At 43.1% G+C, this 21,753-nt stretch overlaps 1 protein-coding gene across 16 annotated transcripts in view; it reads right to left on the reverse strand.

The window, feature by feature from the left end:
* The window catches only part of OGDH (oxoglutarate dehydrogenase), a 94,763-nt gene that overhangs the window by 33,875 nt on the left and 39,135 nt on the right, over window positions 1-21,753 (reverse strand). For 5 of the 16 annotated variants that reach the window (XM_065542020.1, XM_065542013.1, XM_065542014.1 and 2 more), the window contains 3 exons: window positions 21,399-21,501; window positions 12,739-12,783; window positions 2,020-2,135 (listed from right to left, as the gene is read on the reverse strand). In XM_065542020.1, the coding sequence (XP_065398092.1) occupies window positions 2,020-2,135; window positions 12,739-12,783; window positions 21,399-21,501 (264 nt within the window). Of the gene's footprint in view, window positions 1-2,019; window positions 2,136-12,738; window positions 12,784-21,398; window positions 21,722-21,753 lie in introns of all 16 variants that reach the window. The other 11 variants (XM_074035095.1, XM_065542018.1, XM_074035091.1 and 8 more) reach the window with 4 other exon arrangements.

The following is a 21,753-nucleotide window of genomic DNA, read 5'->3' on the forward strand; positions in this document are numbered from 1 at the left end:
GGGCTGAGATCCGGCCACTGCACTCCAGCCTGGGCGGCAGAGCGAGACTCCGTCTCAAAAAAAAAAAAAAAAAAAAAAAAGTCATTCAAATATTCTGTACGTTTCAAGTGCTCAATAGTAACATGTGGCTTAGTAGGCAGAACTAGAAACTATCGTCAGTGTGGTCATGTGGGTGCAGATAAAGGCGACAGGAAGGACCCAAAGGTTCATTCTTCTTGGATTAAGCCTTATCACTCCCTCCTGGTGCCCAATACATCCCATTAGCCACAAGCTTCTGATGCTGGCACATAGTTCTAGTTTCCATCCCTTTCTCCCCAACGTGAGGAAGGCAGGCGGTGAAGCAGCTCCGAGATGCTGACAATACTTCAGGATGCTCATCATAAACTACAGAAAGTGCCAGCATTGGACACTCAGGTTTTTTTTTGAGATGGAGTCTTGCTCTGTTGCTTAGGCTGGAGTGCAGTGGTGTGATCTTTGCTCACTGCAACCTCCCCCTCCCGGGTTCTAGCAATTCTCTGCCTCAGCCTCCCACATAGCTGGGATTACAGGAACCCGCCATCACACCTGGCTAACTTTTGTATTTTTAATAAAGACAGCATTTCATGATCTTGGCCAGGCTGGTCTTGAACTCCCAACCTTGTGATCCACCTGTCTTGGCCTCCCAAAGTGCTGGGACTACAGGTGTGAGACACCGTGCCTGGCCTGGACACTCAGATCTTTTTAAGCCACGTGCAGCCAATTGTGGAAACACTGACAAGAGAATTTTAAATTAAAATTCACTTGCTGCAGCAAGGGTTAATCCCTGGGGTGCTAGGGGGATTCTGATTTAGGGGACCTGGGCTGTGGCCTGGGTATCAGTTCTGTAAGCTCTCCAGGTGGTTCTAATGCGTCCAGCCATGAGAGGAACAGCCTCAGAGAGCCCTGATGGCCAGTGTGGTTCAACTTGGGTTAGTTAGGGACGTCAGGATTCAGACTGTGCATGACAGGCGGACCCCAGGTGATTTATATGCTCAATTCTAAGGGTTCCATTCCAGAGTATTTTCTCAGTTTATTTTAACCTGGATCCTTTAGCTCTGAATACCAGGAACAGCATTAAGTAACAGTAATAGCCAACTCTTGGCATGGACCTCTCATCAAATCCATTCTCCCCTCTGCAATGGGCATGGAAGTCACCCTTATACTGAGGGAGGCTATGATTTGCCCAGGATGGAAGAACTAGACACAGGTGGCCTAACAGCACAGCCACAACTCTTAGCCACTGTCCATAATGTGTGTGCATGAAAGAAATCCCTGGCAGGCTTAGTACTAACAGAGTCCAGAGAGAAGGAAAAAAAGGAAACAAAACAGAAGGATGAGAGGAACAGAGGGAGAGAGGGAAGAAGAAGAGTGGCCACCACTCAGCAGCCCTGGCAGTGAGCTGTGCAGGAAGCCACCCTTGACTTGAGGCCTGTCCCTCAGGGTTGAGGTGACTCTCCTACCATCTGTAATAAACTCCTAGTGGGATCTGAAAGCAGAGTTTACTTCCCCTATCTGGCTGATCGCAAAACCATTGGTTTCTATCTATAAAATGGCAACAACAACAACAACAACAACAACAAATGTCCTCCTTCCTTACAATTTTGAGAAAGACAGGACCGGTTCACGCCTGTAATCCCAGCACTTCGAGAGGCTGAGGTAGGAGGATGACTTGAGCCCAGGCATTTGAGACCAGCCTGAGGAACACAGTAAGACCTCATCTCTACAATAAAAAATGAAAAACTAAATTAGCTGGGCATGGTGGTGTGTACCAGCAGTCCCAGCTACGAGAGGTTGGGGTGGGAGGATGGTTTGAGACTGGGAGGTTGAGGCTGCATTGAGCCCAACTGTGTCACTGCATTCTAGCCCGGGTGACAGTAACTCTGTCTCAGAGAAAAAATAAAATAAAAAGGACAAAGAAAAAAAATAAAACTAGCCTCAAAGTCATCCTGCTAATACAAGTTCTTAAAAAGTCCACTAGATTTTTCCAGAAACTGTTCTTACCTCCAGCCGACGGATGATCTCCCGCAGAGGAAGTGCTGATTCCTGTCCCCCGATGAAAGTGGTGGTGGGCAAGTGGAAAACCTTGTCGAGGTCAGACTCGTCCAGGCCATAGAATCCTGCAGGGCGATGTGGGCAGGACAAGCCCGATGAGGAGGGACGGGGCAGGGCCACGCAGGGACCACAGTTTATGGAAAGGGGAAGGAACTCCCCAAGGGAGCAAAAAGAGAAGAAAAAAATCATATAAAAAGCCCCTGATATATGTGAAATAAGTAATATTTTACAGCCAGAAACACAAACTTTAGCAATAAATAGAAGCTGAGGATGTTAGAGTATGACAGGTAAGTCACAATAAAATTCATATTATGCATATGTTAGTTACGTACACCAATTATTCATAATTTAGAGACAAATTTATTTCAAGGTCCCAAAGATAACCAATTTTGGGGGTGGGAAGAGAGGTCCATGAAAAGGCACTGGGTAAGTCAGTCAAAAATCAATACAATAGTTAAGGAGGAATTAAAGCAGAAAATGAAGAACTGATATAGAAGAACAGATCATATGACAATAATATATGTATGTGGTGAATGTCAAAGAGCTGGGAGAGGGGGACTAAGAAGTGAGGGAGAAACCGTCACCAGAAGTCAAGTGGTCTGTTGGAGCTCCAGGCAGGGGTGCACCACTGGGCAGTACAGCAGCGTGCAAACAGCCACCGGCCTTGGATTAAGGACGTCCTCTTCTGAAATTCCTGAACTGTGCGTTCTGAGCCCATTCTGCAGGCAATACTCAGCAGTCACAGGTGTAACCCTCCCTTCTCCCAACTCCAATCACTCAGTGGGAACCAACTAAGTAAGCACTAATACTCGCTGCAGCACTGTGGGGGAAGACACCACCTCACCTGAAAGTGCATCTCAGTTTGAGAAAGAATAATGCTGGAAGAGCTCTTTCCCTGGCATTATATGCTTGTTTCATCTTGTTGTATCAAAGAGGAAGACTATCAAATGACACCATACATTCTTTTATCCAGTTTGGCATCTCTCCTGACATAATATATCAGCTACAGTACAGCAAAAAGCACAGTTCAAGAGTCACTAGCACTTGAATACCTTACATCAGCATTTTCTCAGGCTCCAGGAATGCACAATGAACCGGTATTCTGCAAAGTCTCCAACATCTGACTGGACCTGATGAAATGTTCTCATTGTTTCCTGGCCAAATTAAGACTAAAAGGAGCCACTGTGAGACGTAAGGGTCCAGCACAGGATTAAAGATGGTAGTTTGCAAACACAATTGTGTATTTTGATCTCCTTGGAGATATATAAAAAGGCTTGTTTCGAGGCTCCAACCCTGGTACCGACTCAGTGAGTCTCAGGGTGGGTCCACGATTCTCCCAAGGAGATTCTGATTCAAGCATGGTTTGGGAACTACAGCCTTTATTTATCTAATGCTTTAGGAGAGGTTTTTTTTTTGTTTGTTTTGAGCCGGAGTCTCGCTCTGTCGCCCAGGCTGGAGTGCAGTGGTGCGATCTCGGCTCACTGCAAGCTCTGCCTCTCAGGTTCATGCCATTCTCCCGACTCAGCCTCCCGAGTAGCTGGGACTACAGGCACCCACCACCACGCCCGGCTAATTTTTTGTATTTTTAGTAGAGACGGGGTTTCACTGTGTTAGCCAGGATGATCTCGATCTCCTGACCTCGTGATCCGCCTGCCTTGGCCTCCCAAAGCGCTGGGATTACAGGCGTGAACCACAGCGCCCGCCCTTGTTTTGTTTTTTAAGTCTTACAAGCAAACTCTATATTTTCCAAGCCCTGTTTGTTTTATTAAAACAAAGCAAATCTGGCTTTTTTTTTTTTTTTTTTTTTAACCTGGAGGGTGGTGATGGTAGTAGTGGCTTAGTTAAGCCTGCCTACCCATTCCCTCCTGTTAGTCTGTCAACACTGAAAGCACAGCAACCACTTGGGCCTAGGTGAAGTACAAGGCTCTTGCCATTTATGGCCTGGCTTTCAGGCAGTTGCCCTATAGTATTTATGGAGGAAAAACAGAATCATCTTTGAGAAATTTTTCCTGACTAAAAAACTCAGGCCAGGTGCAGCTGATTGGGGACCAGAATAACAATGCACATTTTGTTGGGAAATATTTTGATTGTGAAACTAATCAGTCCAGTGTATGCCCCCAGATAAGGACTGTATATTGGTTGCAATCTTTCAGCATGAAGACCCTGTGAAGTAGGGGCCTACAGATATCCCCTGACCTCACCATGTGATGGTTTTTCACTTCTATCATCCTGAGTTCATAGTTCTAGAGCCTCAGAACTGCTGGTACACTTTTAGTTCTTTAGCTATCTGAGAAACTAAATCTATAGATGAGTGCTTTGTGAAAGTGGAGTAGACATATTCTTCCCTACTCCCCCAATAAGTACAACTAAAAATCCTAGACGTTATATGCAAAACGATCATAAGACAACTCCGAAAGGTGGAGAGAATAAGGCACACCAGCTAGGGACGTCTCAAGGCAAAATACACCAAGGAGTTCCCTGGAGTTTCTTTTTTGCTTCAAATACCGCAGACTTGGAGCAGAAGAACCAGCAACCCCAAAACTTTAAGAGGTGTATTTGATAACAAAAGCCCAACAAAAGCTGCTCTCTATCAAAAGACCAGGAAAGAGGTAGCCTATCAAGACAAAAAACTTTTAGACAAAAACTGCTGTACTACAGCCAAATACCAGATAAAACACTGTGACCCCGCCCTCACCAGGCTGTAATGGGCCCTAGCACCCAACCCCATCCCAGAGGTTTCAGGGAAGGCCCAAGAGGGAATCCAAAATGTCCTCCTCTCTGGGAGGTAATGCATCAGCCCCTTCCCCTAACCCCAGTAACAGTGGATACTTGAGTGGGAGAAGGATTCCACCTCTGCCAGCAATAACAAGGTTGGGCCCTCCCCTTCCCCCACCACAGTGGGGAACAGTGTCTACAAAAGGTCTGCTATAACAGAAGATTTAAATAAGATCCTGACTCTCATGATACCCAAAATGTCCTGGTTTCAATAAACTATAATTCATAACAAGACCCAAAAATATCTCATAGTGAATGAGAAAAGACAATCGACAGACATCAATACCATGATGACCAAGATGTTAGAATCACCTAAGATGTGAACGGAGTCATCATCAAACAATTTCATTTTTTTTTTTTGAGACAGGGTCTCACTCTGTCGCATAGCCTGGAGTGCAGTGGTTCGATCACTGCTCACTGCAGCCTTAACCTCCAGGGCTCAGGTGATCCTCCAATCTCAGCCTCCTGAGTAGCTGGGACTACAGGCGCACGCCACCACGCCCAGCTAGTTTTTATAATTTTTTTGAGACAGCCTCTCGCTCTGTTGCCCAGGCTGGAGTGCAGTGGCATGATCTCAGTTCACTGAAATCTCCACCACCTGGGTTTAAGCAATTCTCCTGCCTCAGCCTCCTGAGTAGAGTAGCTAGGACTGCAGGCGTGTGCCACCACACCTGGCTAATTTTTGTGTTTTTAGTAGCGACGGGGTTTCACCATGTTGGCCAAGCTGGTCTAGAACTCCTGACCTCAAATGATGTGCCCGCCTCAGCCTCCCAAAGTGCTGGGATTAAAGGCGTGAGCCACAGCACCCAGCCTAGTTTTTGTATTTTTAATAGAGATGGGGTTTCGCCATGTTGGCTGGGCTGGTCTTGAACTCCTGAGTACAAGCAATCTGCCTGCCTTGGTCTCCCAAAGTGCTTACAGGCGTAAGCCACCGCACCTGGCCCAAACAATTTCAATGAGCAATTAAGAACATGATAGAGACAAATTTTTAAAAGTGAGTCACAAAATACAATGTTTCAGCCAAAAACTGAAGATATAAACAAGTACCAAATAGAAATTTGTTAAAAAAATCAAAAAACGTTCAATGGATAGGCTCAATGGCAGAATGGAGGGGCAGAGAATCAGTATATTTGAAGACAGAACAACAGAAATTAACCAATCTGAAGAACAGAAAGAAAATAAAAAATGAACAGAGCCTCAGGGGACATGTGACAGTATAATCAAAGATTTCACAAACATATAAATGGATAAAATAAAAGAAGCAGAGAATAAAGAGGGTAGTTGAAAAAGTACTTAGCTAAAAACTTCCCAAATATGGTAAAAGACCAAACCCAAAAATTCAAGAAGCTGAGTGAATCCAGAGGATATCCTCAAAGAAATCCATGCCAAAACATATGATAATTAAACTTCTGAAAAACAAAATCAAAGAAAATTAAAAGCAATGGTTGTAAAGTGACACTTTACCTATAGGGAAAACAATTCAAATGACAGAATTTCTCATCAGAAACCATGGAGGCTAGAAAGAAGTGGCACAGGCCGGGCACAGTGGATCACGCCAGTAATCCTAACACTTTGAGAGGCCGAGGTGGGGCAGATCACAAGGTCAGGAATTCAAGCCTAGCCTGACCAACATGGTGAAATCCTGTCTCTACTAAAAATACAAAAATTAGCCAGGCGTGGTAGTGCGCGCCTGTAATCCCAGCTACTCAGGAGGCTGAGGCAGGAGAATCACTTGAACCCAGGAGGCGGAGGTTGCAGTGAGCAGAGATCGCACCACTGCACTCCAGCCTGGGTGACAGAGCGAGACTCTGTCAGAAAGAAAGAAAGAAAAATAAGAAAGAGAGAGATAAAGAGAGAAAGAGAGAGAAAGAGAGAAAGGAAGAAAGGGCACAACACCTTTCAAGAGCTAAAAGAAAAGGATTATGTCCAACTAGAATCTTATATCCACCAAAAATATCCTGTAGGAAAGAAGGGGAAAGAAATAGAGATTCCCAGGTAAAGGAAAATTAAGTTTGTCACCAGAAGACCTGCTCTAAAAAACTGGCCAGAGGAAGCATTTTAAACAGAAAATAAATAAAGAAGGAATCTTGGAACATCAAGAAGGAAGAAAGAACACAAAAAGCAAAAATCTGGGTAAATACATCAGACTGTCCTCCTCTTGGGTCTTCTAAATTATATCTGATGGTTGAAACAAACTTATAACTCTGTCTGATGAAGTTCTAAATGTATGTAGAGAAAATATCTAAGATAATTATAAATGCAGGACGGTAAAGAGATACAAAAGGAGGTAAAGTTTCCACACTTAATATGTACTGAAAAGTTATGACACTGTAGACTATAAGTTATGTCTATATAAAGTAGTAATACCTAAAACAACTACTAAAAATGCTACATAAAAGGATACACTCAAAAACATGCCGGGCGCAGTGGCTCACACCTGTAATCCCAGCACTTTGGGAGGCCAAGGTGGGTAGACTACAAGGTCAGTTCGAGACCAGCCTGGCCAACATGGTGAAACCCCTCTTCTTCTAAAAATACAAAAAAATTATCTGGGCGTGGTGGCGGGTGCCTGTAATCCCAGCTACTCGGGAGGCTGAGGCAGGGGAATCGCTTGAAACAGGAAGGCAGAGGTTGCAGTGAGCCGAGATCGTGCCACTGCACTCCAGCCTGGGTAAAAGAGCAAAACTCTGTCTCAAACAAACAAACAAACAAACACACAACAAAAAAAAAACTATACATAATTAAAAAAATTTTTTAAATGTGGGTTTGAAACTCCACAGCACAGGAAAATGAAAGCAAAGCAATGAAAAGCAGAACAAAAAATAAATAATAAAATGGCAGACTTGAGCCCTAACATACAATAATTATATTAAACATAAATGACCTAAATATATTAAATAGAAGACAGAGATTATGAAGAGTGGATAAATATAAAACAAAACCCACCTATATGCTTATCCACGAGAAATTCACTTCATATGTGATACAGACAGGTTGAAGTAAAAGGAGGAAAAAATGTATCATGTAAACATTAATCAAATGTAAGTACGAGTGGCTTATATTAATATGAGATGAAATGACTTCGCAGCAAAGAAAATTACCGGAGACAAAGAGGGACATTCCATCATGGTAAGAGGGTCAATTTACTGAGAAGATACAGCAATCTGAAATGTGTAAACACCAAAGAACAGAGCTGCAAAATATGTGACCCAAAATCTGATAGGACTAAAAGGAGAAAGAGACAAACCTACATTTATAGCTGAAGACTTTAATACTCCTCTCTCAATAACTGACTAAAAAACTAGACAGAAATTCAGCAAAAATATAGAAGAACTCAACAGTCATTAACTAACAGGATCTAACAGACGTGTGTGTGTGCACATGCATGTGTGTGTAGTTTAGAGATAGGGTCACCCAGGCCAGAGTACAGTGGTGAAATCATAGATCACTGCAGGCTTAAACTTCTTGGGCTCAAATGATCCCACCACCTTAGCCTCCTGAGTAGCTAGGACTACAGGCATGTGGCATCATGCTTGGCTAATTTTGTTGTTGTTGGTGGTGGAGACAGGGGTCTCGCTATGTTGCCAGGCAACAAACTCCTGGCCTTCAAGTGATCTTCCCATCTCAGTCTCTCAAAAGTCCTGGATTTATAGGCATGAACCACCATGCCTGGCTCTAGCAGACATTTAGAGAATACTCCACCCAACAATAGCATTTCAACAGTAGCATTCTTTTCAAGCAGCCGTGAAACATATGCCAAGACAGACAATATGGTGGGCCATTTATTAAAAATTCAACAAATTTAGCACAATTGAAATCATATAGGGTGCATTCTCCAACCACAATAAAATCAAACTAGAAAGCAATAATAAGAAAAGTAACAAGAAAATCTCCAAACACTTGGAAACTAAACAACACCCTTCTAAATAATCCAAAAGCTAAAGATAAAATATCAAGGGGCATACGAAGAATACAATAACAACTAGCCTGGGCAATACAGTGAGATTCCATCTCTATAAAAAATTTTAAAAATAGCCAGGCATGGTGGCCTACACCTGTAGTCTCGGCTACTTGGGAGGCTGAGGTGGGAGGATAACTTAAGCCCAGGAATTAGAGGCTGCAGTGAGCTGTGATCATACCACTGCACTATAGCCTGGATGACAGCACAAGACCTTGTCTCAAAAACAACTGAAAGAAAATAAAAATATAACATATCAAACTTTGTAGGACAGCTAAACCAGTACTGAGAGAAACATTTATAGTAGTAAATACATCAGAAAAGAGGGACAGTCTCTAATCAATAATCTAAGTTTCCATTCCTAGAAAAGAGGGAAAAACAACAAACAAGCCAAAAGCCAATAAATAGAAGTAAGGAAATAATAAAGAGCAGAAATCAATGAAATTGAAAACAGCAAAACAACGGAGAAAAACCAATGAAACAAACAACTGGTTCTTTGAAAAGATTAGTAACATTGACAAATCTCTTATAAGACTGACAAAAAGAGGACACAAATTACCAATATCAGGAATGAAACGGGATATCAATACAGACCCTTCAAATATCAAGAAGATTCTGTTCCTTTTCTTTTAGTTGAAAAAGAAATAAAAAAAAAGAATGACTATCAAAAAGATAATAAGGGAATACTATAAATAACACTACATACATTTGACAACTTAGATGAAATAAACCACTTCTAGAACACAAACTACCACTACTCACCCAGTATGAAACAGATAATTAGAAAAGCCCTATGGCTAATAAGGAAATCTAATTAATAAATAAAAACCTTGTGAAAAATTAACCTCTAAGCCCAAACGAAGAAGAGTTAACACCAACTCTATTCAATGTCTTTCAGAAAATAGGAGAAACACTTCTCCATTCATTTTATGAAGCCAGAATTACCCTGATACCAAAAACAAAGAGAGTACAAAAAAAGAAAATGACCAATATCCCTCATCAATATGGATGCAAAATATATAAAGAGACAAAGACATATTAAAAAAATTATATACCATGATCAAATGGTGTTTATTCCACTAATCCAAGGCTGGTTGAATAATCAAAAATCAATCAATACAATCCACTACATTAGCATTAAATTGTCTACATTAAAGAATAAAAATTGGCCGGGTGTGGTGGCTCATGCCTGTAATCCTAGAACTTTGGGAGGGTGAGGTGGGCAGATCACTTGAGGTCAGGAGTTCTAGACCAGCCTGGCCAACATGGTGAAACCCCACCTCTACTAAAAGCACAAAAATTAGCCAGGAGTGGTGGTGCACACTGGTAGCCCCCACTACTTGGGAGGCTGAGGTGGGAGAGTTGCTTGAACCTGGAAGGCAGAGGTTGCAGTGAGCTGAGATCGCACCACTGCACTCCAGACTGGGCGACAGAGCAAGAATCAGTCTCAAAAAATAATTATAATAATAAATCACAAGATCATATCAATGCAGGAAAAACATCTGACAAAATTCAATATACATTCATAATTAAAACTATCAGAAAAAAATATGAAAACAGAGAAACTTCCTCAGCTTGATAAAGAGCATTTACAAAAAATCTACAGTTAACATTATACTTAATGATGAAAGGCTAAATGCTTTCACCCTAAGATCAGGAACAGGGCATATAAGGCTATCCACTCTTACCTCTCTTATTCAATACAGTGCTAAAAGTTGTAGCTACTGTAATGAGGCAAGAAAATAAAATAAAAGGCACACAGATTGGAAAGGATGAAATAACTTCCTATTTTCAGATGACACGACTGTCCATATAGAAAATCCTAAGGAATCTACCAAAAAAAAAAAAAAAAAAAAAAAGCCCTAGAATAGTTCATCAAGATCTCAGAATGCAACATAAACACTGAAATCAATTATATTTCTATATACTACCAATGAATATGTGGACATCAATGTTAAAAAGAAAATAATAGTTAAGTGTAAATACAACAAAACGTATACACAATGTATATGCTGAAAACTACAAAAAGCTGATTAAAAAAATCAGTGATCCAAATAAATGAGGAGACACACTATGTTCATGGATTGGAAGACAACATGGTAAAAATGTAATTTATCCCTAAATGGATCTATACGTTTAAGCCAATTCCTATCAAAATGGCAGCGAGGTATATGTAGACATAGATACGCTTATCCTCAAATTTACATGGAGAAGGAAAAGGTCTTTGAATAGTCAAAATAATTTTGTAAATGAAAAATAAAGTTTAGTAGCTACAGTAATCAAGACACTGTGGTATCGAAGGAAAAACAGACACACAAAGGAAAATAACTGAAAATCCAGATATAGACCCACACCAGTAAGTCCAACTGATTTTTGGCAAAAGTACAAAAGCAATTCAATGAAGGAAGGACATAGTTTTCAGCTAATGGCGCCAGAACAACTGGACATCTACACACAAAAATATAAAATGAACAATAAAAGAATCTTGATCTAAATACCTTATACAGAAATTTACTCAAAATGGATCATTTAAATGTAAAACACAAAACTATGAAACCTTTAGGAAAATACATAGGAGAACATTTTGGGGATCGAGGGCTAAGGAAAAAGTTCTTAGACTTCATACCAAAAGCACAATCCATAAAAGAAAAATTAACAAACTGGATGTCATCAAGCTAAAAACTTTGGGCATAGAAGCTGAGCTGGGAAATGAGGGGGAAAAAAGATTAAAAACTTCTGCTCTGCAAAAGATCCTATTAGCCAAAAAATGGAAACAATCCCTTCCAATGAAGAGGTCCTTCAACAGGTAAATGGTTAAAAACAATCATCCACACCATGGAACACTACTCAGCAATGAAAAGGAACAAACTATTGATTTACACCAACAACCTGCGTGAATCTCTAAAAAAATTATTCTGATTGAAAAATGCCAATCCCCAAAGGTTACATACTGTGATCCCACATGTACAACATTCCTGAAATGACAAAATTATAGAAATGGAGAACACAATAGTGGTTGCCAGGGAATACAAGTAGTGGCTGGGATGGGAGGGAAGTAGATATGGTGATAAAAGGGCAACAGGAGGAATTCTTGTGGTGATGGATGTCTAGAGTCTTACTTTATCAATTTAGTGTAGTGGTGTGATGTTGTACTATAGCTTTGCAAGATGTTACCATTGGGGAAGCTGGCCAAAGGGCACAGAACTGTTATTTCTCACAAGTGCATATGACTCTACAATGATCTCAAAATAAAAAGTGTAATTAAAACGTAGAGTCTCACAGATATTAGAAGGAGAAAAAATACAACTGCTTAGAGAAGCCAGAGGGCAAAGAAGAGACTGGTCACCAGGGAGGATGACAACAGGCAGATGATCCCCCAGCATTTCAACTCTGGATTCCTCAAATGTGTTTTGCCCAACCGGGGGTCACTAAGAGTTCTCGGTAAGTTTTTATTAATACTTCAGTTGGCCTTCAAACATAAAACATTTAGGAAATCTTGCCCAAAATGCCCAGGAAGCAGAATCTGGAAGAATCCAGAGTCCAGTCAAAGCCTCAGCACAGAATGTGGAGGACAGGACAAGCCACCATGCAGAGCTGAACATGGCTTCATATGCCCAGCTGGCTACGGCAGCAGCTAAAGGTGAACGATGCTGAAGATGGAAGCTCACAGTGAAGCGACGAAGCACACATGAAGATGAAAAATGCTCTTCGAAACACAAAATGAACAGAAACAAAACAATACCATATAAGTAATTCTACTTATTGGTTAATAACCAAATGAAGGGAAAAACATATTTCAGAACAATTAGCAAACTTAAAAACACGCGACAGAAGTTGTGTCAACTTTCCCCATATTGCATGCTAGGAAAAGTTGCACATCCTATTCAAATGAAGTCCTCAACTCTGAAAAGGTGAAAGGCTCATTATTTTCATACCTCCTACTGTTAGCATTCGAAGTCGTTCCTTGAAAACTGCAAGATCTGAGAGGCAGAGTGGGGTATCATGGGTGAGCGCAGAAGGAAAAAGACAGGTGAGAGTTAGTTTTAAAAAGACCCAAACACCAAAACCCTACACCATTACTGCAGTAACAGGTAGCACAGACACCATCACAGGGACACACACACATCAAGGGAGAAATGGGTGGGTTACATGATCAGGGGATCAATTTTGTTAAACATGGAAATGATTCATAGAACAGCTGGAATAAGGTGAATCAGAAGGAGGGGAGGTTAGCACCCTGACCATGGAAAGCCATCAGGCAGTGTCGTTTGAGAGCTCCTCATCTCCTTAGCTTCAAGAAGTGGCGGATAACAGCACTTTCCTGGGAAGTCACTACTTTGAGATGAAAATCAAGGAAAAGAAAATGAAAAAGCCTAACTTAGAGTAGCCATTTCTCAGCACTAGATCAGGGGGCAGACTACTCTAAACTGTAAGACTTTGAAGAATTCTCAAGAATGGAAGGAGTCCTTGATCTCCCATCTCAAGAAGGCAACTAGAAAAGAAGAGCTGAAAACAACCCAAGAGCAACAGCCACATCTGCACAGCTGTACATTTCCTTCTACCTGTACGCTTTTCATCAGATTTCTACTCTACATAAACAGCCTTCTGAGCCACTGGTGAAATCAAGACATTTATTTGGATACACAAAACATGCTCCTGACCCTTGCTGTCTGGGCGTGTGGGCCTGGGGGCAGGGTCAGGAAGGAAGGCAGTAACACAGGCACACAGAGAGGCTGATGGTTGAGGACTCAGAGTGTTGTCACTGGGGATGCTCTCCGTGCTGGGAGTGCAGAGAAAGGCCAGCGAGCGCTTCCTTTGAAGTCAGACTCAGATCCCCAAGAAACAGGCCTGCTTCCTAGGGCTGTGGCAGGGGCTGCAGGTCTCCAGTCCTGGGCAAGCCACACTGTCTCCTTCCCCTAAGGAACAACAACCTCTGAAGAACTCAGAGCCAAGTGGCTCTTAAGACAACAGAATATCTAAGTGTCGATATTTTGCTTAAGGCAAGGATGAAGAATCTTAAATTTTTCCTTCAATCTTCAAAACCAAGACATGAGACCATGTCAAGATGCTGTGAGTGCTGCTGTGGAGCTCTGAGGTGTATGTTAAGTCACCCTGCAGACTCCAGGTAAGGATTCACACAGGGGAGGGCCTCAAAAGGAACCTTAAATACTCATTCCCATTTTTAGAAATCTAAAGGTAATGTGGTAATTCTCAGTACTGAGTATGTGAATGCTCTTACTTTTATCTGTACTTTTTTGTATTTTTAAAATAAAAGGCAAACAAAAGATACAAACCAAAGAACAGGAGAGTGAAGAGAACAATAGAAGATATTCTGGTTGTCACAATTTACAGAAAGCACACAGATTTTCCAACACCTGAGTGCTTTGAAGCACTGTAAATTACTTCTTGAAGAGTGCAGGTGTGTGAGGAAGGGGAGAGGGAGTGGATGGAGAGTTGGCCACAGTACTTCCAAGTGAAGCACAGAGGCAGGAATGTGACGCCAGGACCTAGGGGACTTGGTTTACCAGTTTCTGGGTATCTCCAGTCAAAGAATCTTCTCAAATGTCAGATGTCTGCTTGGCCACGCTTCATTCTCCTTGAGGGTGACCATATCGCCCATGGCTTCAACCACCCTGGGTATGTTCTTAGCTTGGCCCCGCCCTCCCAAGTCACTTAGGAAACCTCATCTCCAGCTCCTCAGTTATCTGTGGCACAGCACGCTGCACACGGCAATCAATGTTTACTAAATGAACTGCTCTGTATCACTCTGAAATTTACAAAAGCTAATTAAACATCAATTCTATTTTTAGCTTATTTTTCTCAGCCACCAAAGGAACAAACCGGAGAGCCCTGGAAGGTCAGCAGGATGTGTGGAAACTTTGTCATCACTCGCTGTGCTGTTAATGACAGCAGGTTGTCAGGGAAAGGCAAGAGCTAAGTGGTTGACATTCTGCCACATTTTTGAACTTTTAAATTGACTTTTTAACTATTTAACTCAAGTTCATTCCCTAAAATGGCATTAGCAATTTGTAAACATCAATGGTAAATGGGAGAGAAGTTTCACACTTTCTTTCCATTTATTTATACAATTGGTTTTTAATTCTCCTTTAATTATGTTTAAATCTCACATTAAAGTACATCTCACTGAGTGCAGTGGCTCATGCCTATAATCCCAGCACTTTGGGAGACGAAGGCAGGTGGATTACTTGAGCTCAGGAGTTTGAGACCAGGCTGGACAACATGGTGAAACTCCGTCTCTACTAAAAATACAAAAAACAGCCGGGCATAGTGGCACATGCTTGTAATCCCAGCTATGTGGGAGGCTGAAGTGGGAGGATCACTTGAACCTGGGAGGCACAGGTTGCAGTGAGCTGAGATCCTGCCACTGCACTCCAGCCTGGGCAACAAAGCGAGACTCCGTCTCAAAAAAAAAAAAAAAAAAAAAAAAAAAAAATTACTTAGGCCAGGCACAGTGGCTCACGCCTGTAATCCCAGCACTTTGTGAGGCCGAGGCAGGTGGATTACATGAGGTCAGGAGTTCGAGACCAGCCTGGCCAACATGGTGAAACCCTGTCTCTACTAAAAATACAAAAATTAGCCTGGTGTGGTGGCGCACGCCTGTAGTCCCAGCTACTTAGGAGGCTGAGGCAGGAGAACTGGTTGAATCCAGGAGGAGAGGTTGTGGTGAGTAAAGATCATGCCACTGCATTCCAGCCTGGGCGACAGAACGAGTCTTTATCTCAAGAAACAACAACAACAAAAAACCCAGTAAAGTACATCTCAATCATTTTTGTCACTGTGAAAAGTAATACTATAGAATTTATATCGAAACCACAGACAGTGGCATTTTTAAGTGGGAAACTAATTCAAATGCTACACTTGAAAGGTAAAATTGGGCCAGGCGCGGTGGCTCGCCTCTATAATCCCAACACTTTGGGAGGCCAAGGCAGGCGATTCAAAATGAGTTCAAGGCCGGCCTGACCAACACAGTGAAACCCTTTCTTTACTAAAAATACAAAAATTAGCCGGGCATGGTGGTGCACATCTGTAATCCTGGCTACTTGATAGAGGCTGAGGCACGAGAATCACTTGAATGTGGAAGGTGGAGGTTGCGGTGAGCTGAGATTGCACCACTGCACTCCCGTCTGGGCGACAGAGTGAGACTCTGTCTCAAAAAACAAAAATAATAATAAAAAAACCCAAACAACAGCATGAAAAAACTGAGGGCAAGAGTTTCTAATTAAGCAAGTCTCTAACTGTTTCTAATTAGGCAAATGAGTGGGCCTCACTGTTGGGCCTCACTGTCTAGACCTTTCCATTGATAATACCCTGGTTCTAGTGTTTTGCAATATACCCCCATATCTACCGTGGCACCTCAACTGATGACCCTTCTTTAAGAGCCAGTGGAGAAAGCCTCCCTATGAGCCCTCCTACCACAAGATGTTGGGTTGCCACTACCTCCCGACCTGACTGGATTCATTCAGGGATATTATAACATGAGATTGGTGCCTCATTCTCCAGCTCTGCAAATTTGCTGTCAAGGAATCTCACTATGGAATGTGAGTGAAGAGAAATGTGTATTCAGTACGTCTCAACTGGGTGCGGAGGCTCACTGTTGTAATTCTAGCACTCTGAAAGGCCAAGGCAGGAGGGTTGCTTGAGCCCAGGAGTCCGAGATGAGCCTGGGCAACATAATAAGACCCTGTCTCTATTTTTAAAATAAAATAAAATAAAAAAATAAAGCATCTCATGTTGGAACGCTCAACCTTCTTTCCCAAGGGAAATGAGGTCTATAGTAAAGCCTGGCACAAATTAAGATGGGCATCTGGGGATTTACCTGGAAACTGACCCCTAACTTTGACACTTCATTAAAAAGGTATCTCTGGCCGGGCGTGGTGGCTCACACCTGTAATTCCAGCACTCTGGAAGTCCAAGGCGGGTGGACCACCTAGGTTAGGAGTTCGAGACCAGCCTGGCCAATATGGTGAAACCCATCTCTACTAACAATACAAAAAATTAGCTGGGCATGGTGGCAGGCACCTGTAATCCTAGCTACTCAGGAGGCTGAGGCAGGAGAATCACCTGAACCCAGGAGGTGGAGGTTGCAGTGAACTGAGGTCATGCCATTGCACTCCAGCCTGGGCAACAAGAGCGAAATTCCGTCTCAAAAAAAAAGTTACCTCCGTTCAGGCCATCACCTGCACAATTATGGAACATAATCCACACATTGAGAAACTGTTCTAAAATTAATTTTAAAAATTGTTAATGAAAATAATCACTAGGCTGGGCATGGTGACTCACTCCTGTAATCCCAGCACTTTGGGAGGTGGAGGCAGGGGGATTGCTTGAGCTCAGAGGAGTTTGAGAACAGCCTGGGAAATGTGGTGAAACTGTCTCTGTTTAAATTTTAAAAATTTAATTAGGCTGGGCATGGTGGCTCACCTGAGGTCAGGAGTTTGAGACCAGCCTGGCCAACACGGTGAAACACGGTCCCTATTAAAAATATAAAAATTAGCTGGACATGGTGATGGGTGCCTGTAATCCCAGCTACTCGGGAGGCTGAGGCAGAAGAATCACTTGAACCTGGGAGGCGGAGGTTGCAGTGAGCCGAGATGGCGCCACTGCACTCCAGCCTGGGCAAAAGAGCGAAATTCCATCTCAAAAAATTAAATAAATAAAATTAATAATAATAGTAATAAAACACTAGCCCTACCATCTCAACAATATTTTTTACTGTATTCATAACAAGTTCTGTCGTGCTACACTTGAAAGATAAAACTGAGGGCAAGAGTGTGTCCATAACATCTGATGGTAAATCCTGACACTCTGGCGCTATTGAGGAGTTCTGTGTCTGTAGAGTCTCTCCTAACTGGCAAGAGTCTACTTGTTAATTATCTTTCCTTATCACTTCAGGGACCAGGAGAATTTCTGAGAAGTGAAGACAGGTGCCCTAAGCCAGAATTTCCCAAACTTTTCAAAAATGGTCATAAAAGGTCAACTCAGTGGAAACTATAGCATATATTCCACTTTATTAAAAAACTCAGAGTGGACAGAATTCCCTGCTTGCACTGCAGACCAAATTGGCCAACCACCCAGGTGCTCAGTTGGCAGAGTGTTTTCAGGGCAGCATCATCAGTGCCCTCTGAGAATGAATGGCTTTGCCAATGGCTCCTGCCCTCCATCACTGCCCCCTACGTGGAGCTTTTCCAACAAAAGACAGAAAAAGCTCTGACGGAAGCACCAAAGGCTATGTTCAAACATGGATATGATCACTGCTCTGAGCCTGTTTCCCCAAGGAGAGGCAGAAACTGTGCCTGCATCCACAGGGAGGGGGGAACGGCGGCTAAGTGGAGACATGGGAAGAATCCTAGCTCTGGGGAAATAGTCATGTGACACTGGACACTACCGCACAATGGTCCCTGACCCGCAGTCTACACACTGGTCAGGTCACCAGGTGGCCACTCAGCCTATCCCCTTCTACTGCCCCATTCCTAAGCTGGCAAACAGTTCTTCTGGGTCCCAAACATCCCCCATGTAGAGTCCTCACTTCTTAGTTTGCGAATTCCTGCACTAGATGCTACGCTGCTTCCTTATCATTTGGCTACAGGGCAGTCTTCACCACTAACTCCTGTGTGTTCCTGGTCTTCCTGCTTGACCTCTCAGTTTCTGAATTTATCTTATTACCAGAGAGTTTGGCAGCTACTCATCTCAAAAGATTGCTAGTAAGCCCACTTGGAGCATAGTAAAGTCCAGGCACTACTTTAAGGAGTTTATTCAATTTTGAAACCACCTGAGGAGGTTGATACCATCACCCTTGCCTTACAGATGAGGTGACTGAGGCACAGAGAGTTTAAGCAATTAGCCCAAGGTCACACAGCTAGTAATAGTGGGCTGGGATTCCAATCCAGGGAGTGTGGTTCCAGAGTCCAGGCTCCCTGAGGTTCGAATGAGATGACGAGTCTTGAAGTGTTCTACAAACTGTCTAACGAGTCTTGAAGTGTTCTACAAACTGTCTAGCGGTCACATTTGACCTGCTGTTTTCTTGAAAACCTGCATACATCAAGGGTGAGAGTTCGAGACCAATTTTTCTACAGATCCAAATGTTTTAACAAGTTTACACGGTTTCCATTTTTTGTACCTGAAGACTTTATTGCGATTTTTAGGTCACACTATTTCAAATCCACAGGATTAAAATGCACCTTCCTCTTGAAACGTAGAAACTACTCCCTGACTCTCTCTCTCAGTGGTTCCAAAGGGTTCCTGGCCAGAGAGGTCAGAAGTCTTCCTTCCTCAAAGGATTTCAGGAAGCTTTAGGGCCACTTCTGTATGTTTTAGTTTCTTGGTTTATAAAGTCCTCTTGTTCTCTCACCCTCACCATGATGTTGTTGCTGAATCTGGAACCACAAACCTCACAGAAATACCTGAGGACACTATTCCAGAGTGAAATATATGGTGAGACCTTGTGATGGCCTGGGAAGAGATTCTTACATTCTGGCCCTGCCTTGGCCACTAATGAGATGGGAAATTAGTGCATATGTTGACAGTGCTTAGGGTTTCTCACCCTTAAAAGACTATGCTGGATTGGGCTCACCTAGGTGTGGCCCCTCTTGATATTAGTCTGAAGCGGGAGAGAGGAGAGCTTTAGAGCTCCCCTAGTTATACTAACGGGCAGAGTTGGGACAGGAGCTGGGACAATGCAGGTTCTGGCAGGAGAGGGAGAGTTGGTCACTTCATCTGCTCCTCTCCTGTTCGAATGTTTTGCTGCTTGTAAAAAAATGAGCAATCCAGCTGGGCGCGGTGGCTCACGCCTATAATCTCAGCACTTTGGGAGGCCAAGGTGGGCGGATCGTGAGGTTAGGAGTTCAAGACCAGCCTGGCCAACATGGCGAAACCCCATTTCTACTAAAAATGCAAAAATCAGCTCGGCCTGGTGGTGCACACCTGTAGTCCCAGCTACTCAGGAGGCTGAGGCAGGAGAATTGCTTGAACCCGGGATGCGGAGGTTGCAGTGAGCTGAGATTGTTCCACTGTACTCCAGCCTGGATGACAGAGCAAGACTCTGTTTCAAAAAAAAAAAAAAAAGAAAAGAAAAGAAAAAGAAAAAAGAAAACGTGCGTTCCACAGCTCCCCTACCCTGCCTAGATGCAGAGGGATGTTTTCCTCTGAAGAGGTGGCTTCCAGGTGCAAGTGCCTGTGCTCTTCATCAGGGAGCAGCAGGTCTACCAGCTGGGGAGTTTGGCTTGCTCTGAGCACCTGAAGGGGACCCCACAGGTCTAGAAGTCTCTGGGGGCAGTGAACACAGGGGGCTGGAGAGGCTCAGGGCAGACAGGATGTGATGGGACTGGGAGTGCCAGCGGGGAGAATCTCTATACTAAGGGGTGAGCAGTAGAGAAGAGGCTCCAAGACCTCCTGGGACACTGCAAAGAGAGGCCCTCTTCTTGGGAGCACAAAGTTGTCACCACGGAATGAAAAAACAGGGTTCAACTCGTGCCTAGTCTACAATCTGAACTGACCTTAATAAAATTCAAGAGGATTTCTCTAAACTCCCTTCCTAAATCTGCTAAAGGGCTGGTATAAAAAAAAAAAAACAATTACAAACCATCAATGCCAATTCCAAAGTCAATGATGTTTCATGACTAATGCCTCATCCCCTAGACATAACTTGGTAATGCCTATAAAGACATTCAGGCACTGCAGAACCTTAGAGACTGTCTGCACTATTCCCCGAAAGTGCCTGTGAGGAGGCTAATTTCGTACCCATCCCAAGAGCAGTATTAGGCAGGTAAGTGATCATCAATTTCATCAGCATGCACAGTGTCTATTGTGAACAACCTGGCCATTTAAAAATTAGTCACATCATAATTTCTTTAGTACAGGTTAGCAGCACAGTGACGTAAAGCAGACTAACTCTGCAAAGCAACTGCAGGTGAGAGCCCAGCCACAACACCTCACTTCATGAGGAGGAGGGGATGTAGGTGGGACTATCTTCTGGCAACCGTGACAAAACCCCAATGTGCTCCATACATGCACCTCCCAAAGGCCCTGACCTCCTGACGCTGTGGGAATGCCTTCCAAAGTTTCCTCAGTGTGATCACTGGCAATTACAAATCAGGAGACCCAAACCGCACAAGTTGCTCTGGAATTCGTCCCCTAAGGGACACAGCCTCTGGTCAAGGGCAGGCCACACCGGGCTTCAGAAAAGGATGGCTGTGTCAGCAGTTCCTGAGCAAGGACTCATGGATATGCCTCACTGAAGGCAGTGCTGCACTGACATTTGAAAACCTGAAGCCAAAAGAGCTATACTCTGAAGTGCTTCTGATCCACCTGCCCCAGGTGGACAAGATTTTTCCCTGTGCCACAAACCTTTCTGTCCAAAATTTTATTTTCAAATTTTGAGACTTAGACAATCTGGCTGAAAAAGATAAAAATAACTTGCCCAAAACACACTAAGGCTGCAATACTGATAAATTTTAAGTGATCAGAACGAAAGGAAACTTAAGAGCCTTTCCCTCCTGCCTGGACATCCTGGCTACCACAGGTCGTGGCACAGCGAGAGGAGCTCAAGCAACGCAGCTGACTGCTCTCAGACCCTCACCAAGTTTGTCTGTGGATGAGATAATGTCAGCGGGCACGGAGGAGTCCAGATCAGCATCCAAAATCCCCAGGGGGTCCAGCTGTGCTACATGGTGCCCTCGTATCTATGAGTGGGCAACGATGAGAGGGAAGGACACACACAAAAGGACAGAAGAAAAAAAAGAGGGAAGGGGTAAAAAAAAAAAAAAAAAGTAAAATTACATTAAAATTAGCATTTACAGCTTAATTCTCACCCACGTTTGAAGAAACAGTTACTGGAGCATCATCAAAATTTACACAACTAATTCCGAGAGGATCAAGTTTTGCAATGTGGTGACCCCTGACCTGGAAGCAATAACACAAGTAAGTCATTAAGC

This window comes from Macaca fascicularis, chromosome 3 (assembly GCF_037993035.2).
Source record: "Macaca fascicularis isolate 582-1 chromosome 3, T2T-MFA8v1.1".
Taxonomy (NCBI): Eukaryota; Metazoa; Chordata; class Mammalia; order Primates; family Cercopithecidae; genus Macaca; species Macaca fascicularis.